Source organism: Diaporthe batatas (assembly GCF_019321695.1).
Source record: "Diaporthe batatas strain CRI 302-4 chromosome Unknown Contig00002, whole genome shotgun sequence".
NCBI classification, from domain to species: domain Eukaryota; kingdom Fungi; phylum Ascomycota; class Sordariomycetes; order Diaporthales; family Diaporthaceae; genus Diaporthe; species Diaporthe batatas.
Genome location: NW_025408549.1, coordinates 3,426,379 through 3,446,122, shown reverse-complemented (window position 1 = coordinate 3,446,122; position 19,744 = coordinate 3,426,379). Strand labels below are relative to the sequence as shown.

Genomic DNA, 19,744 nt, shown 5'->3' with positions numbered 1-19,744 from the left:
ATTTACTAGGAATTTATAGGCTATTAATTTTATATTTTCCAATACATAGGGTCTCCCCTTAGCCTCCTCTTCCGGGATAGCCTCTTATATCCTAGCATTTCTCCAAGTTCCACACTAAGATAATACTATATATTAGCATATCCTCATCTAAAACTACCCTAGGGAGTCCCTTCTAAAGGGGACTCTTTCTCAGAATACCTTTATATAAAACACCATGAAGAAACCCTTACTGTGAGAGAATTTAATTGCATTAATATAAAGAATTGCAGCCAGTAGGAATTTGTTCTAAACTAGAGGGGCTCTGCAGCGTAACAGTCACCATTTGTAAAGCCCACAACAATAACGAGCTGTCGGGTCCGTGTTAGAAGATGCCAAATCTCGGCACGTAGCGGACACCAGAGCGAAGCCCATGCGCTTCAATACCTGGGATTCCATTTGGAATTATTATCGTGGCTCAGGCGTGACTTATCATTCCAAAAGTCTTACAATGTCACCCAGGTCCCGTGACATGGCGTCAATATCGCGAAGGGGCATCCCTGTCGCGCCAAGGGTCGAGCCGCGACAAACCATCGCCTCTGCGACGACATCCCCTCCAGCCGCGACATTACAGCTGAGAACTGCAGTAATGTGAGACTCAATTTCCCGTGTGACGGAAATAAATTTGAAGACTGCATACAAGTAAAAATGTGTGGAAGATACGCTCTCGCGCTGGTATGACCTCATCGAACCCCCGCTCAACCTACAGACATGCGGCAGACTGACCCGGCAACCGCAGCGGCCGTCGCAGGTGCGCCGAATGCTCCAGGACGACGACATGCCAGTCTGGGACGCCCCGGCCGACGAGGGCGACGACGCCCCTCGTCAGAGCTACAACTTCGCCCCCGGGTACCACGGCATCGTCTACCGCGCAGACGTGCCCGACTGGGGCGCCGGTCCGCGCCGCGAGGCCAAGTCCAGCAAGGGCGCCACGGCCACAGCAGCCGAGACCACCACCGCCGCGCAGGAGGATGAGCCTGCCGGGGCCCAGGCCGAGGGCGAGGGCGAGGGGGAGGGGGAGGAGACGCACTACAAGCTCCAGTCGATGAAGTGGGGCCTCATCCCCTTCTGGACGAGGCGGAACCCGGACTATGGCTCGGTGATGAAGACGATCAACTGCCGCGACGACTCGCTCGCGCAGGCGGGCGGGATGTGGGGCTCCATGAAGGGCCGCAAGAGGTGTGTCGTCGTCGCGCAGGGGTTCTACGAGTGGCTCAAGAGCGGCAGGGACAAGATGCCGCACTTTGTGAGGCGCAAGGACGGGCGGCTGATGTGCTTCGCTGGGCTCTGGGACTGTGTTCAGTATGAAGGCAAGCAATTACCCTCCTCTTCTGTGACCGCGTTGGAGGGGGCCGAGCCCTCCCTTGAAGCTTGGGAGGTGGGACTGACGAAAGTGCAGATGATGACCAGAAGCACTACACATACACCATCATCACGACCGACTCGAACAAGCAGCTCAAGTTCCTTCACGACCGCATGCCGGTCATCCTGGATCCTGCCTCGGACAACATGAAGACGTGGCTCGACCCCCAGCGTTACGAATGGTCAAAGGGCCTCCAGGACTGTCTCAAGCCGTTCGACGGGGAGCTGGAATGCTACCCGGTCAGCAAGGAGGTGGGCAAAGTCGGCAACAATTCTCCCACGTTCATCATCCCCATCGCGAGTAGGGAGAACAAGAACAACATCGCAAACTTCTTCGCCAATGCCAAGCCGAAGAAGGGGGCATCCACAGCCGACGTGGAGGTTAAGAAGGAGGAGGGGCGGCGAGGGGGGTCGGTCGAGGCAAAGACGGTAGACGAAGTCGCCAAGACAGCAGATGACGGCGGCATGGGGATCTCACCAGCCTCGGGAAGGAAGAGGAAAGCAGGCTCGGAACCAGAGGAGGAGGAGAAACAGCCCAGTAAAAAAGGCCCCGTCACTGCCTCGCCGACAAAGGTCAAAACATCTCCCTCGCCGTCCCCGGGTAAATTGGCGCCGAAAAGTGCCAGAGCAATCAGTTCTACGAGCAACGGCACCAAGAGCCCAGCCAAGGGGAAGTCGAGCGGGACGCAGAAAATAACAAAGTTCTTTGGGAACAGTGCTTGATGACTTGCTTGGTTTGCGTATCTTGGCCGATGTTTGGTCATTGCTCTTTTCCTTGGTGCCTGGCGTTTAGGAGTAAGGGAAGACAGCTCACAGTGAGAAGGATGCTGCACATTCTGTGCTGTAGCTTACGAATAAGCACGATCAAAATCAAGTGTGATGTATCGGACATAGCGTGAAGAAGCAATGCAACCATGTCCTGCCATAGGAGGGTTCCACGGAGAGCTTACTCCCCGGCAGGGTATCTTGTAGATGGACATGCGAAGAGCAACATGCACAACATGATTCGAAGCAATCCCAACCCTAATGAAGTGCAGGCATCAAAGCAGAGTAGAGTGTGAATGGTGTTATTTTTCTATGGAGGGTATCTTCTATCAAGTATACAACGCCGCAATACCTGTGTAGGTACACATATTCAGTACGATCTAAGCCGCCGACTCCCCCGGCTCGTCCTGCTCCTCGGACTCCGGCTCCGCGGCGTGGTCCCACAAGAAGGCATCCCATGCACCCAGGTCTGGCTTCGGCGGGGCGGGTGCCTTGGCAAGAGGCTTCTGGGTTTCTGGGAGCTGCGGCGCCTGTGGCGCCTGGCCAGACCTGGCCTGCGACTCTTCTGCAGACCTTCCAGGGGCCTCGGCCTCGGCCTCGGCCTCTGTGAGTTCCTCCTCGCCCGTTGAAGGGGGATTTCCAGGGGCCGGCCACTCGTCTGCTTCCTGTCTGGTTTCCAGCGCGCCTTCATAATGAAGGGCCATTCCGTTCTCCTCCGCTTCACTTTGATGCTGCACGATCTCATCGAATTCATCCTCGTCCACCTGTTGCTGTCCCGACTCATCCTCCTCAATCGCCGCCTTGTTTTCTTCCACCTTCTGCTCCATCAGCCTGATCGCCTTGTCCTTGTCGCCGATATATGAGAAAGCGCGCATGGTCCAGTCGTCGCTGGTGAAGCCCGCACCTTCGAGGCGGCGCATGGCATCCACGGCTTGTTTGGTGTGCCCCAGCTTGGCATACCCTGCAGCGAGTGTGTTCCACGTCACAATGTTGGGTTTCACACCGTTGAGCTGCATGAGCTTGAGGACGTGTTCGGCCTCGTTTGTCATGCCATTTGAAAAGTAAGCCTTGAGGAGGATGCTCCACGTATAGATGCTGGGGCGAGGGTGGCGGATGGGAGACCTTGGAATGTTGGCGTTAACATTGGGATCTTCAGTGTTTGTAGCCAAGTTTGATCCTGGGTCACTGGTTTGCGGTCCAAAAGTCTGCCGTGACGAGGGCGGTGCGACAGCCGCGGCTGGCTGGATATCAGTCATCATATCTCTGATGATGCTGAGCATGATTCTCAGCGTGCCTTTCCACTTGATCAAGGACCTTAAAACGACGTCGTGAACAATTGACCCCTGTTCCTGAACAATACTTTGTGCCACGGGATCGCCTTCTCTGAGCAAACTCTTGAAGTGATCATAGAAGAGAACGACGTCGTTAGGCCGCGGGAGATGCCGGAGGAAACCCAGGATCATGAGACTCAGTGTTGAAGAGGTGGGTTGGATGAGCTCTAGGGGTGGTAGCTGTTGGATGTTATGGAAAGCACCTTGCATCCTGCTTGGCATGAAACCCTGCTTTTCCATGAAACTGCGCACATCACTGAATTCCGCTGTTATGAATGTTCGCAGGGGCTCAGGCCTGAAGAAACGAGAGAAGATGGCGTTCATCGGGCCCCATACGGCACATCGAGCCCTACGCACTCCTCCTGGCTGGCGAGGTTCCTTCAAGCATGCCAGAAATACTGCGTGTATCAGGTCATTCCAGACTACTGCATCTTGAAAACCTTCAGCGCGAGCGTCGGATGCGTATTGGAGCATTGTCGCAAAGTCCCCACACGACTTGAAGCCGTTCATCATGACTGAGTATGTGAAACGGTCTGGCTGAATACCATGTTGCTTCATGACCCCAAAGACTTCCATAGCTGTGTGCAAATCCTTCTTCACGCAGAGGCTGTGGATGATTGTAGTATAGGTGATGACATTTGGTACCAAACCACAGTCAAGGAGAGCTTGAAAGATTTCGGCAGGTGTCGGCAGGTTCTCGTCAAGCGCAAATAGATCATCATCCGTGAAGCTCAATAATGAGGTGCAGAGACTGGTGCCGAGTGGTGTGTTGATATCTGGCGACCTGGTTCCAAACAGATCTTGCGCGATATCGAGCGACAAGTCTTTGGTCGCAGGCATCTTCGCGAAGCGACTTGCAAAATGCAGCAAAGTGTACTTGTGGAGCCGAGTCTTGTGGGCGACAAGTTGGTAATACCAATCTTCGAGCTGAGTCGGTGGAATGGCATCGAGGATATAGTAGATGGTGCTCTGCGATAGGCGGACATAACGTTTCCCTTCATACTGGGCAATTTCAATTGCCAAATCAGCCAACATCTGGGCACAGTTCTGCTTCGCGGCTGGTGGCATCTGACGAAGATGATAGGCTAGAAACCCAAGGCTATCCTCAATCATGTAGAAGGGCAGGCGAGAGACAGACAATAATGCCTTGAGCACAATGGCACCCTTCTCAGGAGCATGCCGAAGGGTAGTGTACAGGAGAATTCTGTTTCTGGCCTTCTGCTTGTGGTCCGGGGACGAGTAACTCAGGAAAGTCGCCATGGAATCGGCGCTGTCGAGCGCCAGGACGCCACGGTGCATTCGGAGTTCGACGGACGAAGGGCTTTGGCTTTCAGGGTTGGATATTTCTTTCAGGAGTCTTTTCCAGGAGATGAAATCGGCAAATGCTTCGGAAAACCTAACCCCCTCCCTTTTGGTCATAGATCTCAGAATTTCCCGCTGGTCTTGGTCCCTTCGACCAAGAAGCACAGGAGGCAGTCGTTGTCTAGAAAGCACGTCGGCTTGCTTCGCCTGGGGTGGCTCGTCCCGTCTGTTGGGCTCTTGGTGCTCGACTTTTTGGGCCCTGTCGAGTGCTTCATCGAAAGCAACAGCATCCGGGTCCTCTTCCATTGACTGCGAAGGGCTGGGCGAGGGTAGCGTTTCCGGCGCTGGACGCGACTTTGATGGGCGAGACTCTCGAGAGTCTCGGGGGCTCAGTCGGATGTTCCTGAGTCTGGGCGAACGTGGGATGGCAAGTTCGAGGATTCGATCGATATCCTTGGAGTCTGAGAGCCCGCGGAGGTTGGCAGGGGCCCAGTCACCGTCAGTAGCCCAAAATCGCTCAGCCTCGTGGTAGTCTTGACCCAGACTGTCATCGTGGCTGTCGCGCTTGAAGCCATCGTTGCTGAAGCTGCCTCTGTCCCCTGCAACGGTCGAGGTGTGGTTCATTCGCCAGGGTAGCCGGGCCCATGGCTGGGGCCATCGACGTGTGGGTGCAGGAGTTCGCCATGGTTGCCCGAGACGCAGGATGCAGGAGCGGCAGACGTACTGCATACTCCTCGGCCGGTCTCTGTCGTTGAACGCCGTCTCCTCAACGGCAGTATCCCTTTCATATCGTTTCCCTTGTTCGCAGCATTGTTTTTGAGCAGGCTGGCTCCGTACGTGGTGGGGCTTTCGCGGAGGGTTGGTGGGAGTAAAGATGCTGGATGTCAAACTAGAAAACGGATGCGAGTCGCAAAGCTCCAAACTTTTTCCCTTGGTGTTGTCATCCCAGGCGTTAGCTCGGACGCTCGGACCACCACCCTCCTCCGGGGGCTTGGATGCAACGGCTAGGGACACCTACTAGGTACCTAGGTACCTGGGTAACTAGGTGCCTCGATACGTACCTACATAATCCTTGGGCTGGCACCGTCCATCGCTGCCCGACATCTGAATTGCAGATCACATCAATTGATTGAATGTTGAGGGAGATGGGGACAATCATGGGAGGCTCCATCTTCAGTACCTTTAGAAATCCCCCTTATCTATGAACCTCCATACATGCATCATCTATTCAGCGGCTCTCATCCGGGAACCTGAAACAGGCCTTGGGTGTTTCTGTCTTGAGCAAGCGAATATGACCCATCACATTCACCGCGCAATTATCCTAGGACTCGGGGTCCAGCAAACTTCACATGTCCATACTTTTGATGACTCTGGCCACTCGCACTGAGTCTATATATTTTCCTTAAAAGACTTGGGACGTACTCAACTATAATGCCTCAAAGTCACGACAGCGACAGGTGTTTTGCGACAGGCCTCATGGTCTCTGGACACGCACATAATTATGCCATGTCGTACAATTTTCCTTCTAATTTAAACTTACTCAAAGACGAATCTCCTACAGAATACCATGACCTCCTGTAACATTTTGTTGGTCAGTACGTACACAAGGCAACCTTAGTCTGGCATTCGAGCTAACCTGCCATCCATGGATTACAAGTTTCCTAAACGAAAGCAAAACCACATTATTGGTGCTTACCATTTCTGTCCGCCAGTCTCATTGCTGCCGTAAACATGTGTTCTGCTCCTAGCACAACAATAACTCAAAGGCTGTGCCTAGACTCCTACACTCTGAAGTGTGTTGATGAGCCTTCGACCTTTCGGAGTCTCCAGATGGACGAAGCTGTCAGCTGTGTCCTGTGCAATGCATGTCATCCGTCACATTAGTATTGAATGAATTGGTTTGAACAACATGTATCAATGCATTTGCATTACAGCCCAAGCTTAATAAATTTTAGATACAATTCGATTCATTTCGCAACGAAATTTCCCTAGGTATTCAATTGAGGTACCGAATAGATCTTGGTTTTGGCTTTGTCACATGGCATGAGGCTGTTGTGGACAGCGGTGACGAATGGACTAACTAACCGTGACACGTCGCGCTGACGGTGTCCTGATGGCACAATTATAGATTATTTCACTTTGAGGGGCAACATCTACGATGTCCCATTGTGTTGTGAGCGGAATAGGGCAATTGCTGTCTGGACGTGCAGCGACGTGGTCCTGCCGGAACCGAAATGTTGGATCGACTTGGATGTAGCCGGGAAAACAAGATTATTCATTTCATTTTTGCCCAAGAGAGTCTGCTAGTTCAAAAGGCCGAGGTCAGAATAATATCCAAACACGTTCAAGAAGGATTGCTTCAGCCTCAGATCTTCGTGACTCTCAACGACAAGTTCGTTACAACAGATGCCTAAACAAGATCCTCGGCGGCATATCCGGGTGAAGAAGACAGAACATGATAACTAGTGGATTGACGCAAGTAAGTCGCTCCAGTTGCATTCTTTGAAGTACCCTCGTGTACCTAAGTAGGTATGCAGTTCACCTACGAAGGATGACGACGCAGACCTTCTGCAGGGCAACCATTCTGCCGCACAACCAACACTTGCGTGCAATTTCCAGGGTCTTTACTGTGTGACACTGCATCGTCTTTCAGCCTAGAGACACTGACAGGGTACGTCGGTCGTTTTATTTCTCCATACATACCAACAGTTAGACGTCGTCTGCAAATCAAAAGGGGGTCCCCACAGTGGTCTGATACTGTGCACATGTGTCGAACGACCAGTAAAAACTTTGATAGGTCGGCAACGAATAAGCTACCTGGGTCTCGGCTCATATCCCCCGCTATGGATCAAATGAAGCAACGCGGCAACAACGATGGGCATTGAATATCATCTGACTTGCCGTTTCTGGTGCATCCTTCGACATGAACATGGGTAAGACAACTGACGAACGCGCATGTAAGTGGTTTAGCGTGATCAAAATCCGAACACTGGGGACCCGAACACGAATACGACCCGCATCTGTCTGGGCAGTATTGACATCAGTCCGTACTTTCTATAACTCCCGTCACTTGCCTGCATATTGGTCTTCTACTTCTCTGTTTTCCTGAGAGGACAGCTACTTTATCAGAATCGGTTGAGATCATTTGGGCATCAAACATGGGCTCCAAACTCCTCGCCCTCGAGTTGCCGCAAACAATAACTCTGAGCGCTGTTCCGTGGCTTGCTCTGTATGGCCTGCTGCTAGCCATCGCGATCAATGTTCTGCGCCAACAACTCCCTCGAAATAAATCGGAACCCCCTGTTATTTTTCACTGGATTCCTTTCGTTGGCAACGCCGTGTCTTACGGAACAGATCCATGCAAATTCTACAAGGAGTGTAGGAAACAGGTGCGTTGCATGCGCTGTAGTGTACGGGGCGGTTGGTCATTTGACGCTGACTTGTGCATCGCGATCTGCAGCATGGCGACATCTTTACTTTTATCCTCTTCGGGAAGAAGATGACTGTATATCTCGGACTGGAAGGCAACGAATTCATCCTCAATGGCAAGCTCGAAAACCTCAACGCCGAGGAGGTCTACTCTCCACTCACCACCCCTGTCTTCGGCCGGGACATCATCTACGACTGCCCAAACGCGAAACTAATGGAGCAGAAGAAATTCGTCAAGTTCGGCCTTACTCAACACGCTTTGGAGACCTACTGTCCGCTGATCGAGAATGAGGTCCTGGGATATATCAAAGGCTCTGCTGCGTTCAAAGGCCGCTCGGGAACCATGGACGTCCCGTCCGCGATGGCCCAAATCACCATCTTCACAGCCAGCCGAACCCTCCAAGGAGCAGATGTGCGCAAGATGTTGACGGGAGAGTTTGCAGAGCTCTACGATGAGCTGGACCTCGGCTTCAGGCCCATCAATTTCATCTTGCCATGGGCGCCACTACCGAACAACAAACGACGAGATGTTGCACGCACCAAAATAGAGTCTGTCTACAGGAAGATCATCAAGGAGCGCAGAGTTTCTGGGCAGAGGGCCGAGGACAAGGAACCCGACATGATTTGGCACCTGATGAGCTGCGCCTACAAGAACGGCCAGCCAGTTCCCGACGACGAGATTGCCGGCATGATGATCACACTCCTGATGGCGGGCCAGCACTCGTCCTCGTCCAGCAGCTCCTGGATCATGCTCCGCCTGGCTTCGAGGCCTGACATCGTCGAAGAGCTCTACCAGGAGCAAGTTCGGAACCTCGGCTACGACGGTACCCAGCCATTCCAATACTCCGATATCGACAAGCTCCCCCTGTTGCAGAACGTCATCAAGGAGACGCTCCGTGTTCACAGTTCCATCCACTCGATTATGCGGAAGGTCATGAAGCCATTGCCGGTGCCCAACACAGAATATGTTCTCACCCCAGACCACGTCATGGTTGCATCACCGATTGTCACGCATCTGAGCGAGGAGTTCTTCCCCAAGGCTGGCGTCTGGGACCCTCACCGCTGGGAAACCCGGGTCGAGGTTGAGGCAGACGAGGGAACGGTAGACTACGGGTACGGAGAGGTCAGCAAGGGAGTCAAAAGCCCATACTTGCCCTTCGGTGTTGGTCGTCACCGATGCATAGGCGAGAAATTCGCGTACGTCAACCTCTGCACCATCATCAGTACCTTCGTCAGGAACTTCAAGTTGAACACTCTTGATGGGAAATCACATGTTCCAAAAACGGACTACGCGTCCCTTTTCTCCAGGCCTGAGGCTCCCGCCTTGATTCGCTGGGAGCGCCGGTTCCCCGACTCCTCGTAGCGCTGAGGTGCGGGAGGGGCGTCGAGGCTTGATGGCAATTATGCAGTGAGATAACGGGAGACGAGATAGATCATAATTCTGATAGATAGGCTTCAGTATTAGACCGAGCGACTTTGAGCTCCAGTAGTTAAAATAATGTTTTGTGAGCATGTTTCAATCACTGAGCAGCGTGGAATTATTACAGGTAGAAATACCGTTCATCAACCGAAACCCTTCTCCTTTCCCTCATGGCCGACAGTACCTCCGCCTCCATTTTCTCGACATTGACGCCCTGTTGTTTCAGAGCCTCCGTTACCTCATGAGTTCTCCGATTCCTCTGAATCTCCCAGAAATACCACGGCGTAATCACACACGCCGTTAAGGGAACCACTATAGCCTAATAGAGCCAGAATTTTAGTGAGATGACTGCCGAAAAGCTTGCCGAGTCGTGAAAATCGAAGAACGTAGTAGACATAATAGACTACACACACAGTAATTAGTACTAAAGCCTATATCTACCTATATATCACAGCTAGCTACTTTAATTTACTCATTATAACGTAAGCCCTAGGGAAGAATATTACTTTAAGTATTAATAACACCTTTATTATTATTAAATTAATTTTAATGATATATATAAATACTTCTCTCTTTAATATAAAGTTAAAAAACTTATAATTATAATTTTTTAACTAATTCTTATTTAACTATTTTATTATATTATAATTTAATCTAACTTAATTTAAACCTCCTTTTAAGATTTATAAAAGTTTTTATTTTTATAAGTATAAACTTTAAATTAAAACTTTTAAACTTAAATTTAAAATTCTTATAAATTTTAATATACTTTAAATTAAGTTTATAATTCCTATAATAGATATAAAAGAGTATAACTAGATTTTAACTTAGTTATTAAATTAATTAATAAATTTTAAACTTAAGGTTAGAGCTTTCACTCTAACTATTTATAATTTAATTAAATAATAATTAAACTATACTTTAATTTTAACTCTTCCTTTTTTATTTATTATAAATAATAGCTACTTCTTAAAATTTATTAACTATTAGAATACCTTTATTATAAATATTCGAACTATATTTATTTTAATAATTTTTAATTAAAATATATTAATTTATAAATATTATAATTAACTACCTTTATTTATAACTATATTTATAACTAAATTACTTTTATAACTACTTATTAACCTATTAAAACTATACTTTTATAACTATTAAACTAAATTAAAAGAAATACTTTAATTAATCTAATTTCTCTCTTCTTCTCTCTCTTTTCTTCTCTCTCTTATAATAATAATATATAAAGCCCACCTAATAACCTTTATTACTTATAACTAAAAATATATTTACTTAAGAACTACTATAATACTATTAAAAGCTTATTAAATATAACTTTTATTTATATAAAAAATTTTAAAAGAATTTAAATAGCTTCTTTAAAGCTATTTATATTAAATACTCCTATTATTATATTAATAATAATAAGAAGCATTATATTCTCTACTATAAAATAAATTACTCCTTCTATTAAATAGCTCTTTAAAAGGATTCCTTTATAAAGAAAGTAATACTTTAAAACTATCTCTATAAATAAAATTATATAATTACTAAATAAAAGAAGTAACTTACAGCCAAACCCTTACTAACTAAACCCTTAAACTAAGCTTTAATTACTAACCTTTAATAGTAGAATTAAACCCTCTAATAATAAGTTAATACTCTTAAACTATAAAACATTATTTTAAATAATTAAAAGATTACCCTTAAAAATAACTATAAAACCCTCTAATAATAAGTTAATAACTTTAAATAATATAATTAAACCCTTAAAAGTAAATATAATACCTTTTAAAAGTAAGTTAAAAAGTATACTTTAGTTAAAACTACCCTTTAAATTACTTTTAACTCTCTATAATAACTAAGCTTTTAATAGTAATAAAACCTTTAATAAATAACTTTTAAGCTTATAAAAAGTATAATTAAATTTATTTATTAAAGTTTATTTTATTTAATTATATTTATTTAAATATTTATAATTATTAATAATTATTAATATTTCTATCTTTATTTAAAAATAAGCTAATAAAAATATCTCTCTTTTTTATATACTTATTAATACTTTTAAACTTATTAAATCCTTTAAATTTATTAATTAAATAACTATTAATTTAATAACTTATATAATAAATAAGTTTTATATTAATTAAATAATAAACTTATTAATTATATAACTTTATAATAAACTTTTAAAATATACTATTTATATATTTTAAAAAAGAACTATATAAAGTTAGAGTATATAAGTAATTAAAGTAAGACTAACTATTAAATTAAATATTAGAGCGACCGCTAGAGTAATTATTAGAGTAATTAATCGGACTATTAGTTAGATTATTAGTTAGTCTATTAGAGTGATTATTAAACTAACTTTTATTAAATTAACTATTTAAGTAATTAATTAAGTAAGTAAAGTAATAGTTTTATAGCCTTAATTACTTAAAAGATAATAACTTATATATATTTATAAGTAGTTAATAACTATTTATTAACTAGTAAAATTATATAATAATTAATTAATAATTAATAAATTAAAGTTTAATTTTATTTATTAAAGAAATTAAAATTTAAATAAATTAAATAATTTATAAAATATTAATTTAAGGTGTTTCTATAGTATTTAAATTAATTAAATTATAATTATATATTTAATAGTAATTTTAAATAAATTAATAATTTAATTAAAAATAGCTTTATTAATAAATAAAGCTTTCTAATTAATTAGAAGTAATAAAGATATTATACTTTCTTTTATTACTTAATACTTATAATAGGTATAAAGAGGTGTAAATAAATTTCTAGCTTAGTTATTAGATTAGTTAATAAGTTTAAACCTAAGGTTAAAGCCTTTACTTTAACTACCTATAACCTAACTAAATAATAACTAAACTATACTTTAATTTTAACTCTTCTCTCTCTTTATTTATTATAATTCCTTAACTTTTAAAAATATATTAATTATTTTAAATATTAATAACTTATTTTTAAAATAAAAGTTTATTTTATATAGTTATAAACTTAATTATTAATAGTTATTTTTTTATTTATAAATTATTAAAACTATAAACTTAAATAATAAAGTATAATTCTCTTATTTAATTATCTTTTAATTTAATAGATTATATAATAAATTAAATAACTACTTTTAAGTAATTTTACTTATTTTTAAGTTTATTAAATAAATATTTACTTAAGTAGAGTTAGAACTTTTAAAGGAATAATAGCTTTATCTTTATATATTTTAATTAATTTATATTTACTTAAATTATATAATAACTTTATATATAATATTTAATAATATTAAAACTAAATAACTTATAATTTATAATAACTTTAAACTTTAATAAATTAATAATATTAGTTTAAATTAATTAATTATAATTTAATATATTAGTATAAAGAGGTATTTTTATAATAAATAGTATTATAAATAATTATTAAAGCTAAGTAAGGTTTTATATTTAAAGCTAGGGGTTCTTTACTTTTAACTTTTATAGTTAACTATTTATTTATAATAAGTAAGAAGAGAATAGAATAGTTGCTTTTAAATATTAATTAAATAAAAATAACGAGGAATGAATTATTAATAAAGTTCTTTAAGGAAAGATATTTATTTATATAGTCTATATTTAAATTATTATTAATAGTTATTAAAATATACCTTCTTTAATAATAAAGATTATTAATTATAAATTAAACTATTTAAAAGAAATATTAAAAGTAAATATATATTAAAATATTTAATATATTATAAACTACTTTTTAAAAAAATAATCTTTTATTAATTATTTATATAATAAAAATCTTTTATTATTAATTAATATATTATATTTTAAATTTTATATTACTTTTTATTTTTTAATTATTTAAAAGTTTTAATTAATATTATATTAATAAATAAGGTTTTAATTTCTTTTATTTTTCTTTTAATTTTATAAATTTAAACTTTTATTAATTTATAATATAGATTAATATATATATAGAGTTTAAAATAATAAAATCTTATAAATACTTATAGTTAAATATAAGTTATAATAATATTAACTTTAACTAAAAGTTTTAAATTAATAAATATATATATAGTTTAGTTTTATAAATTTAATAATACATTAATATTAATTTATTTAAATAATATAATAAAGATAGTATTTTTAATTATTTATTATTTTATTTTTATTAATATAGAGTTAGATTAATATAAAATAATAAATAAGCTTATAAATTTTAAAATATATATCTTTTAAAATCTTTATAAAGGGTTATTTAATATTTTATATTATATTAAATACTTTTTATAGTTTATAATTTTTATTTAATTTATTATAAGTTTAATTTTATTAATATTACTCCTTTTAATATTTAATATATATAGTCTATAAATAAGATTTTATATATATTTTATTAAATTATTTAAGTTTTAAAATTATAAAAGCTTTATATAAAAGTCTTTTATTAATAAATTTAAGTTTATTAATTAGAAAATAGTTAGATTTTTAATATATTTTTACTCTTTAAAAGTAATTTAATAGATTAATTAAATTAATATAATAATCTTTTAATATATTTAGTTTAATTAAAAGATATAATAATATTTATTAAAGAAGTATTTATATATATTAAAGTTAGGTTTATCTTTATAAAAGATATATATATAAATTTTATTTAATTCTTTAATTTAAAAGGTAGTTTCTTTTTTATTTTATTTAAATAATTTTAATACCTTTATATAAAATTTTTAAATATATAAAAAGGAGTTATTTTATTTTTATAAATATTATATATATTTTAATATATTTATAAACTAACTTTTATATTCTATATTTATAGTTATTTTTAATTATTATAATAAATATTTACTTAATTTCTTATTAAATTTAATATTTTTATATAACTATTTATAAGCTATATAATATTTTTTAAAATTAAATTAAGTTAATATTAATTAATTTTATAACAAATTATAAAATTAATAATATTTATTAATTTAAAAGTTATAAATTTATTTAAAGTATTATAAGTTTAAATTTATTAATTTTTAATTTTTATAATAATAACTTTACTTTTATAAATTTAAATTATTTACTTTATATATTAAATATAATAAAGTATTTTTATTAAAAAGTAAAGTAAATTATTTATTATTATATAAATAATTATAAAGATTAAAGATTATATAAATATACTTTTTATTTTATAAGTTTATTAAAAGGTTTTATAATATATTTAATTATATAATTTTAAAAAATTTATTTATTATAAATTAACTTTACTTTTAATAAAAGTTTTAATATAAATATAAAGGATAGTTTATAATAAGTTTAAAGGTTTATAATTAATTTAAATAAATTATATAAAGTATTTTATATTTATATTATAATATTTTATTATTTAAATATAATATTATAAATAAATAATATTAATAATTTTTATTTTAAGTAAAAAAGAAAAACTATTTTTAAAAATTATTAATTTTAAAAGTATTTATTTATAAAGTTTATAATTAATAAAGTTTTATTTTTAAAGTTTATTATATAAGTATAAAGTATTAAAAGAGTATAAAAATTATTAAAAGGAAGAGTATAATAAAAAGTATTTAAGTTAAGAAATATTTTTATATAAATAAAAGTAGGTTTTCTACTTAATAGTAATAATTTATTAATTAAGGTAATAAAGTAGTTAAAAGAAGGATTAAACTTTTATAATTAAAAGAAAAGTATTTTATATTTATTTTAATTAATTAATTAATATTAATTTATTATATTTTTTATTTTTATTAATTATTTATAAAAATAATTATTTATTAAATTATTTATTAATTAACTTTTTTATAAGTTAAATAATAAATTCATTTTTATAATTTTAATTTTAAAACTATTTAATTAATAAATTTTATAAATTATATTATCTTTTTTATTTCTTTTTTATTAAGGAAAGATTTTATTTTTATTAATATTTATATTTTTCTTCCTTCCTTTATTATAACTTTTCTTTTATTTTTTATATATTTATTTTATTAATTAATTATATTTTCTTTTATAAACTTTTATTATTTAATATACTATTTTAAGATATTTATAATTTTTAATTCTTTTAAAATTAAAATATTTTATAAAACTATTTATTATATTTAAGTAATTTTATATTATTTTAATAATTTAATTAAATTAATAATTATAATTATTATATTATAAAGAAGTTTATAAATATTATTAAGTTTTTATATTTTAATTTTAATAATAAAATATATATATTAGAAATTTAAGGAATATTTTAAACTTTATAATATATTATTTAAGTTAATTAGTATTAATAGTATTTTTTTATTAAATAAATAAAGTAGGAAAAGTTTATATTTAATCTATTTTTATTAAATATTATTTAAAAGGGTCTTTTAATAAAGTTATAATTAATATTATTTTATTTTTTTAAATAATTAGTTTTATTATTATATTTTTAATTATTATAATAAAATTTTTATAATTATTATATTTATTATTTTATTTAATATTATTATTATAAAAATAATTATAATTTATTTTTATATTTTATATTAATTAGTTTTTAAATATATTTTTATTTAATATTATATATAAAAGTATATAAACTATATTTTTATATAAAGTTAAGTTATAATTATAATCTTTATTTAAAAATATTAAATATTAATATATTTATAATAATATTATTAAAATAAATTAGTTATTATTTTATTTCTTTTATAAGTTATTTAATAACTTTAATATATTTTTAAATAAATAGTTTCTTTATTCTTTCTTTTAAAAGTTTATTAATTTAAATATAATTTATATTATTAATATTAAAAATATTTTTAAAAGTATTAAATAATATAATTAAATTTTAAAGAGGTAGTTAATTTATAATAAAAATAGTTAATAAATAGGTTTAAGAAAGTTTTTTATATAATTATAAAAGCTTTTATAGAAATAGTAATACTATTTAATAGTAAATATATAAAATTTATAGTATTTAGTTTTAATAATTAAATTTAAATTTTAATATTTTTAATAATTATTTAATTATTTTTATTTACTTTTATATTATATTTAAGTTATTTCTTTAAGTATAAATTATATTATAAATTTAGGTATAGTTAGTATTTTTCCTTTTTAAATTAAAAGATAAAATCTTTTAATTTTAAGTTTAAAGTAAAAAATTAAAATAGTAAGAAAATAGTATTTTTAAATAATTAAATAGTATTATATAATTAAAGAAAATTAAAGTATTTTTATAAGGTTTAATAATTATAAATTTTAAATATAGTTTTATTAAAATTTTAATAAATTAATTATTTTAATTTATATATTATTATTTAATAAGTTTTTAATTTAAACTTTTATAAAATAAATAAATTTTAAGGTTTTATTTAAATAATATATTTTTATTATTTTTTTATTAAGTTAATTAATATTATATTTTTATTATAATATTATTTTATTTTTAAATATTTTATAATATTTAATATTTAAAAACTTTAATAATATTAATTTAATTAATATATAATTTTAATAGTTTATTATTATTTAATATTAATATAATAAAATCTAATTTATTCTTTATATATAATAAAATATTTTAAAATAAATATTTTATAATATTAATATTTTAAGTTTTATATATTATTTAAATTATATATAAATTTTTAAGTTTCTATTAATAAAGGTTCTCTTTAAAAAGCTTTTTAATAATTTAAGTTTATTAATATTCTTTAAAAGCTCCTTTTATAAAGAATAATCCTTTTATTTATATAAGATTTTTATAGTTTTTAAATAATTTATTTATTAAATATAATTATATATTAAAATAAAGTTTTTATATATAAGTTTTAATTTTAAAAGTTAAAATTCTTTATATAAACTATAATATTCTTTTAATATAATATAATAACTTTAATTATTTTAATTATATTATTTAATTTAATATATAATATTTAGATTTTTATTTTAAAATTTTAATTATAAATTAATTAAGCTTTTAAAATATAATTTTTATATTAAAATTTTAATTTTTAAAGAAATTATAGGATTTTATTTATAAATTAAATAAAAAGGGTATATTTATAAAAGGTTTAATATATAATTTAATTTATAAATAAAGTAAGGTTAAAATATTTTTTATTTATTATTTTATATATATAAGTTTTATAAATATATTAATAATTATAAAGTATTTAATTTTAATAAAACTTTATATTTTTAAATTATAAAATAAAATTATTATTTATAAAATATTTAATTTTTAAATATTTTAATAAACTTAACCTTATTTTTAATTTATAATTAATTAATACTTTAAATAAATAATTAAAAATTAAAAGAATATTTTATATAAAACAGTTTTAAATATTAAAAGATTATTACTTTTAAGGTTTATATTAAAATATATTTACTTAAATTATATTATACTTTAATAAAATATTAATATTTTATATTATTTAATATATATTAAATATTAATTCTTATTATTTTAAATAATTATTTTAATTTTATAAATATTATATTTTATCTTTAAATATATATATAAATTTTATATATAAAAGTATAAAATATTATTATAATAATATATTTTTATATATAATTTTAATAATATATATATTTAATTTAAATAATAATTAAATTATATTTTTATATTTAAATTAAATATAATATTTATATATAATCTTTTATATAAATTGTTATTATTAATTATTTATTATTAAAAACTCTTTTTATATAATATTAAAGGGTTTTATTAATTACTTAAAATTTTAAAGCTTTTTTTTAAATATAATAATTTAATATTTAATTAACTTCTTAAAAAATTATATATATAAAAAGTCTACTATTTATAATAACTTTTATATTATTTTAATTTTAAGTTTAAAATTAATTAAATATATTAAATAATTATTAAATTTAATTAAAAATTATATTAATTATTTAAGTTTTTTAAATTTTATTAAAATTATAAAATTAAATAGTTAAAAAAATATTTATAATTAAGTTTTAATTTTAAGAATATATTTTAATTAAAAATTAAATAACTTAATTACTATAATTTAATAATTAATTAATACTTTTAGAATATTAAATATACCTTTATTAATTTAATTAATTAAAATATATATATTTATTTTAAAATAAAATAATATTTAAATAAATATATATATAATTTTTAAATATATAAAGTATAATTTAATACTTTTATTTTATAATATTATATTATTATTTAATAATTATTTATATTTTATTATTAAATTTAATTAACTTTTAATATTTATTAATAACTATATATTATAATATTTCTTTTATTTTATAAAGTTAATATTTATTATAAAAATAATTTTTTTATTAAAGTATAGTTAATTATTATAATAATTAGTTTTATAATAATATATATAATAAATTTATTAAAGGTATTTTATTTAATTATTTTTATTTAAATATAATATTTTTTAAAAGGTTATAAAGAGGATAGATTATATTTATAAAGTTTTAAATTTAATAATTATAATAAACTATTATTTAAAAAATAAATAGATTTTTAATATTTTTATAATTTAATTTACTTTAAATTTTATAATTATTTTATTTTAAAGTTATTAACTATTTATTTTATAAATATATTTTATAATTTTAATTTATTTTTATATTATTTAAATTTAAAGGTTAAAATAGTTATTTTTATAAATTTTATATTTAAGAACTTTATTTAAATTTTAAATATATTTTAATATATAATATTTTACTTTAAATAATTTAAAAACCTTTTATTATAAATAATATATAACTTTTTAATTATAATATTATTAAAAAAAGTTTAATATATATAAAGTATTAAATTATAAAATAATTAAATAATTACTTTTATAAATTAAATAATTAAATTTATAATTTTTATTAAAAGTATATATATTTTAAATAAATTAATAAATATAATAAAAGTTATTATATTGTTGGTTAGCTTAGCTTATATGTAAGAAGTGGTTAATTAAAGTGATGTGTATTAGTGATAGTTAGAGGTCTGTCTAGCTAGGCGGCGAAGCGCCTAGTTGGGTTAGCTAGATCTTGCTAATTAAGCTAGGTGGTCCGTGCGTATGCAC

General features: G+C 31.5%; 3 protein-coding genes across 3 annotated transcripts; 2 read left to right on the top strand and 1 right to left on the bottom strand.

Annotated features, from left to right (window-relative positions):
* Positions 1–598: 598 nt before the first annotated feature.
* KVR01_001123 (uncharacterized protein) lies at positions 599–2,003 on the top strand (the record flags this gene model as incomplete). Its single annotated transcript, XM_044781263.1, has 4 exons — positions 599–711; positions 776–1,346; positions 1,436–1,808; positions 1,946–2,003. The coding sequence occupies exons 1-4, from the start codon at positions 685–687 to the stop codon at positions 2,001–2,003; spliced, it is 1,029 nt and encodes a 342-aa protein (XP_044649078.1). The 5' UTR covers positions 599–684.
* Positions 2,004–2,543: 540 nt separating this feature from the next.
* KVR01_001807 (uncharacterized protein) lies at positions 2,544–6,668 on the bottom strand (the record flags this gene model as incomplete). Its single annotated transcript, XM_044793917.1, has 2 exons — positions 2,544–5,395; positions 6,584–6,668. 2 exons carry the CDS (start codon positions 6,666–6,668, stop codon positions 2,544–2,546), a joined length of 2,937 nt encoding a protein of 978 aa, XP_044649762.1.
* Positions 6,669–7,882: 1,214 nt separating this feature from the next.
* KVR01_001130 (uncharacterized protein) lies at positions 7,883–9,736 on the top strand. The gene is made up of 2 exons (XM_044790170.1): positions 7,883–8,185; positions 8,257–9,736. Exons 1-2 carry the CDS (start codon positions 7,955–7,957, stop codon positions 9,586–9,588), a joined length of 1,563 nt encoding a protein of 520 aa, XP_044649085.1. The 5' UTR covers positions 7,883–7,954; the 3' UTR covers positions 9,589–9,736.
* The last annotated feature ends 10,008 nt before the right edge of the window (positions 9,737–19,744 follow it).

Bases quoted from the DNA above. Each gene is read 5' to 3' on its own strand.
- KVR01_001130 (XM_044790170.1), top strand. From the start codon at position 7,955: ATGGGCTCCAAACTCCTCGCCCTCGAGTTGCCGCAAACAATAACTCTG. The intron at 8,186-8,256 runs GTGCGTTGCATG...CGCGATCTGCAG, and splicing joins ACAAGGAGTGTAGGAAACAG to CATGGCGACATCTTTACTTT.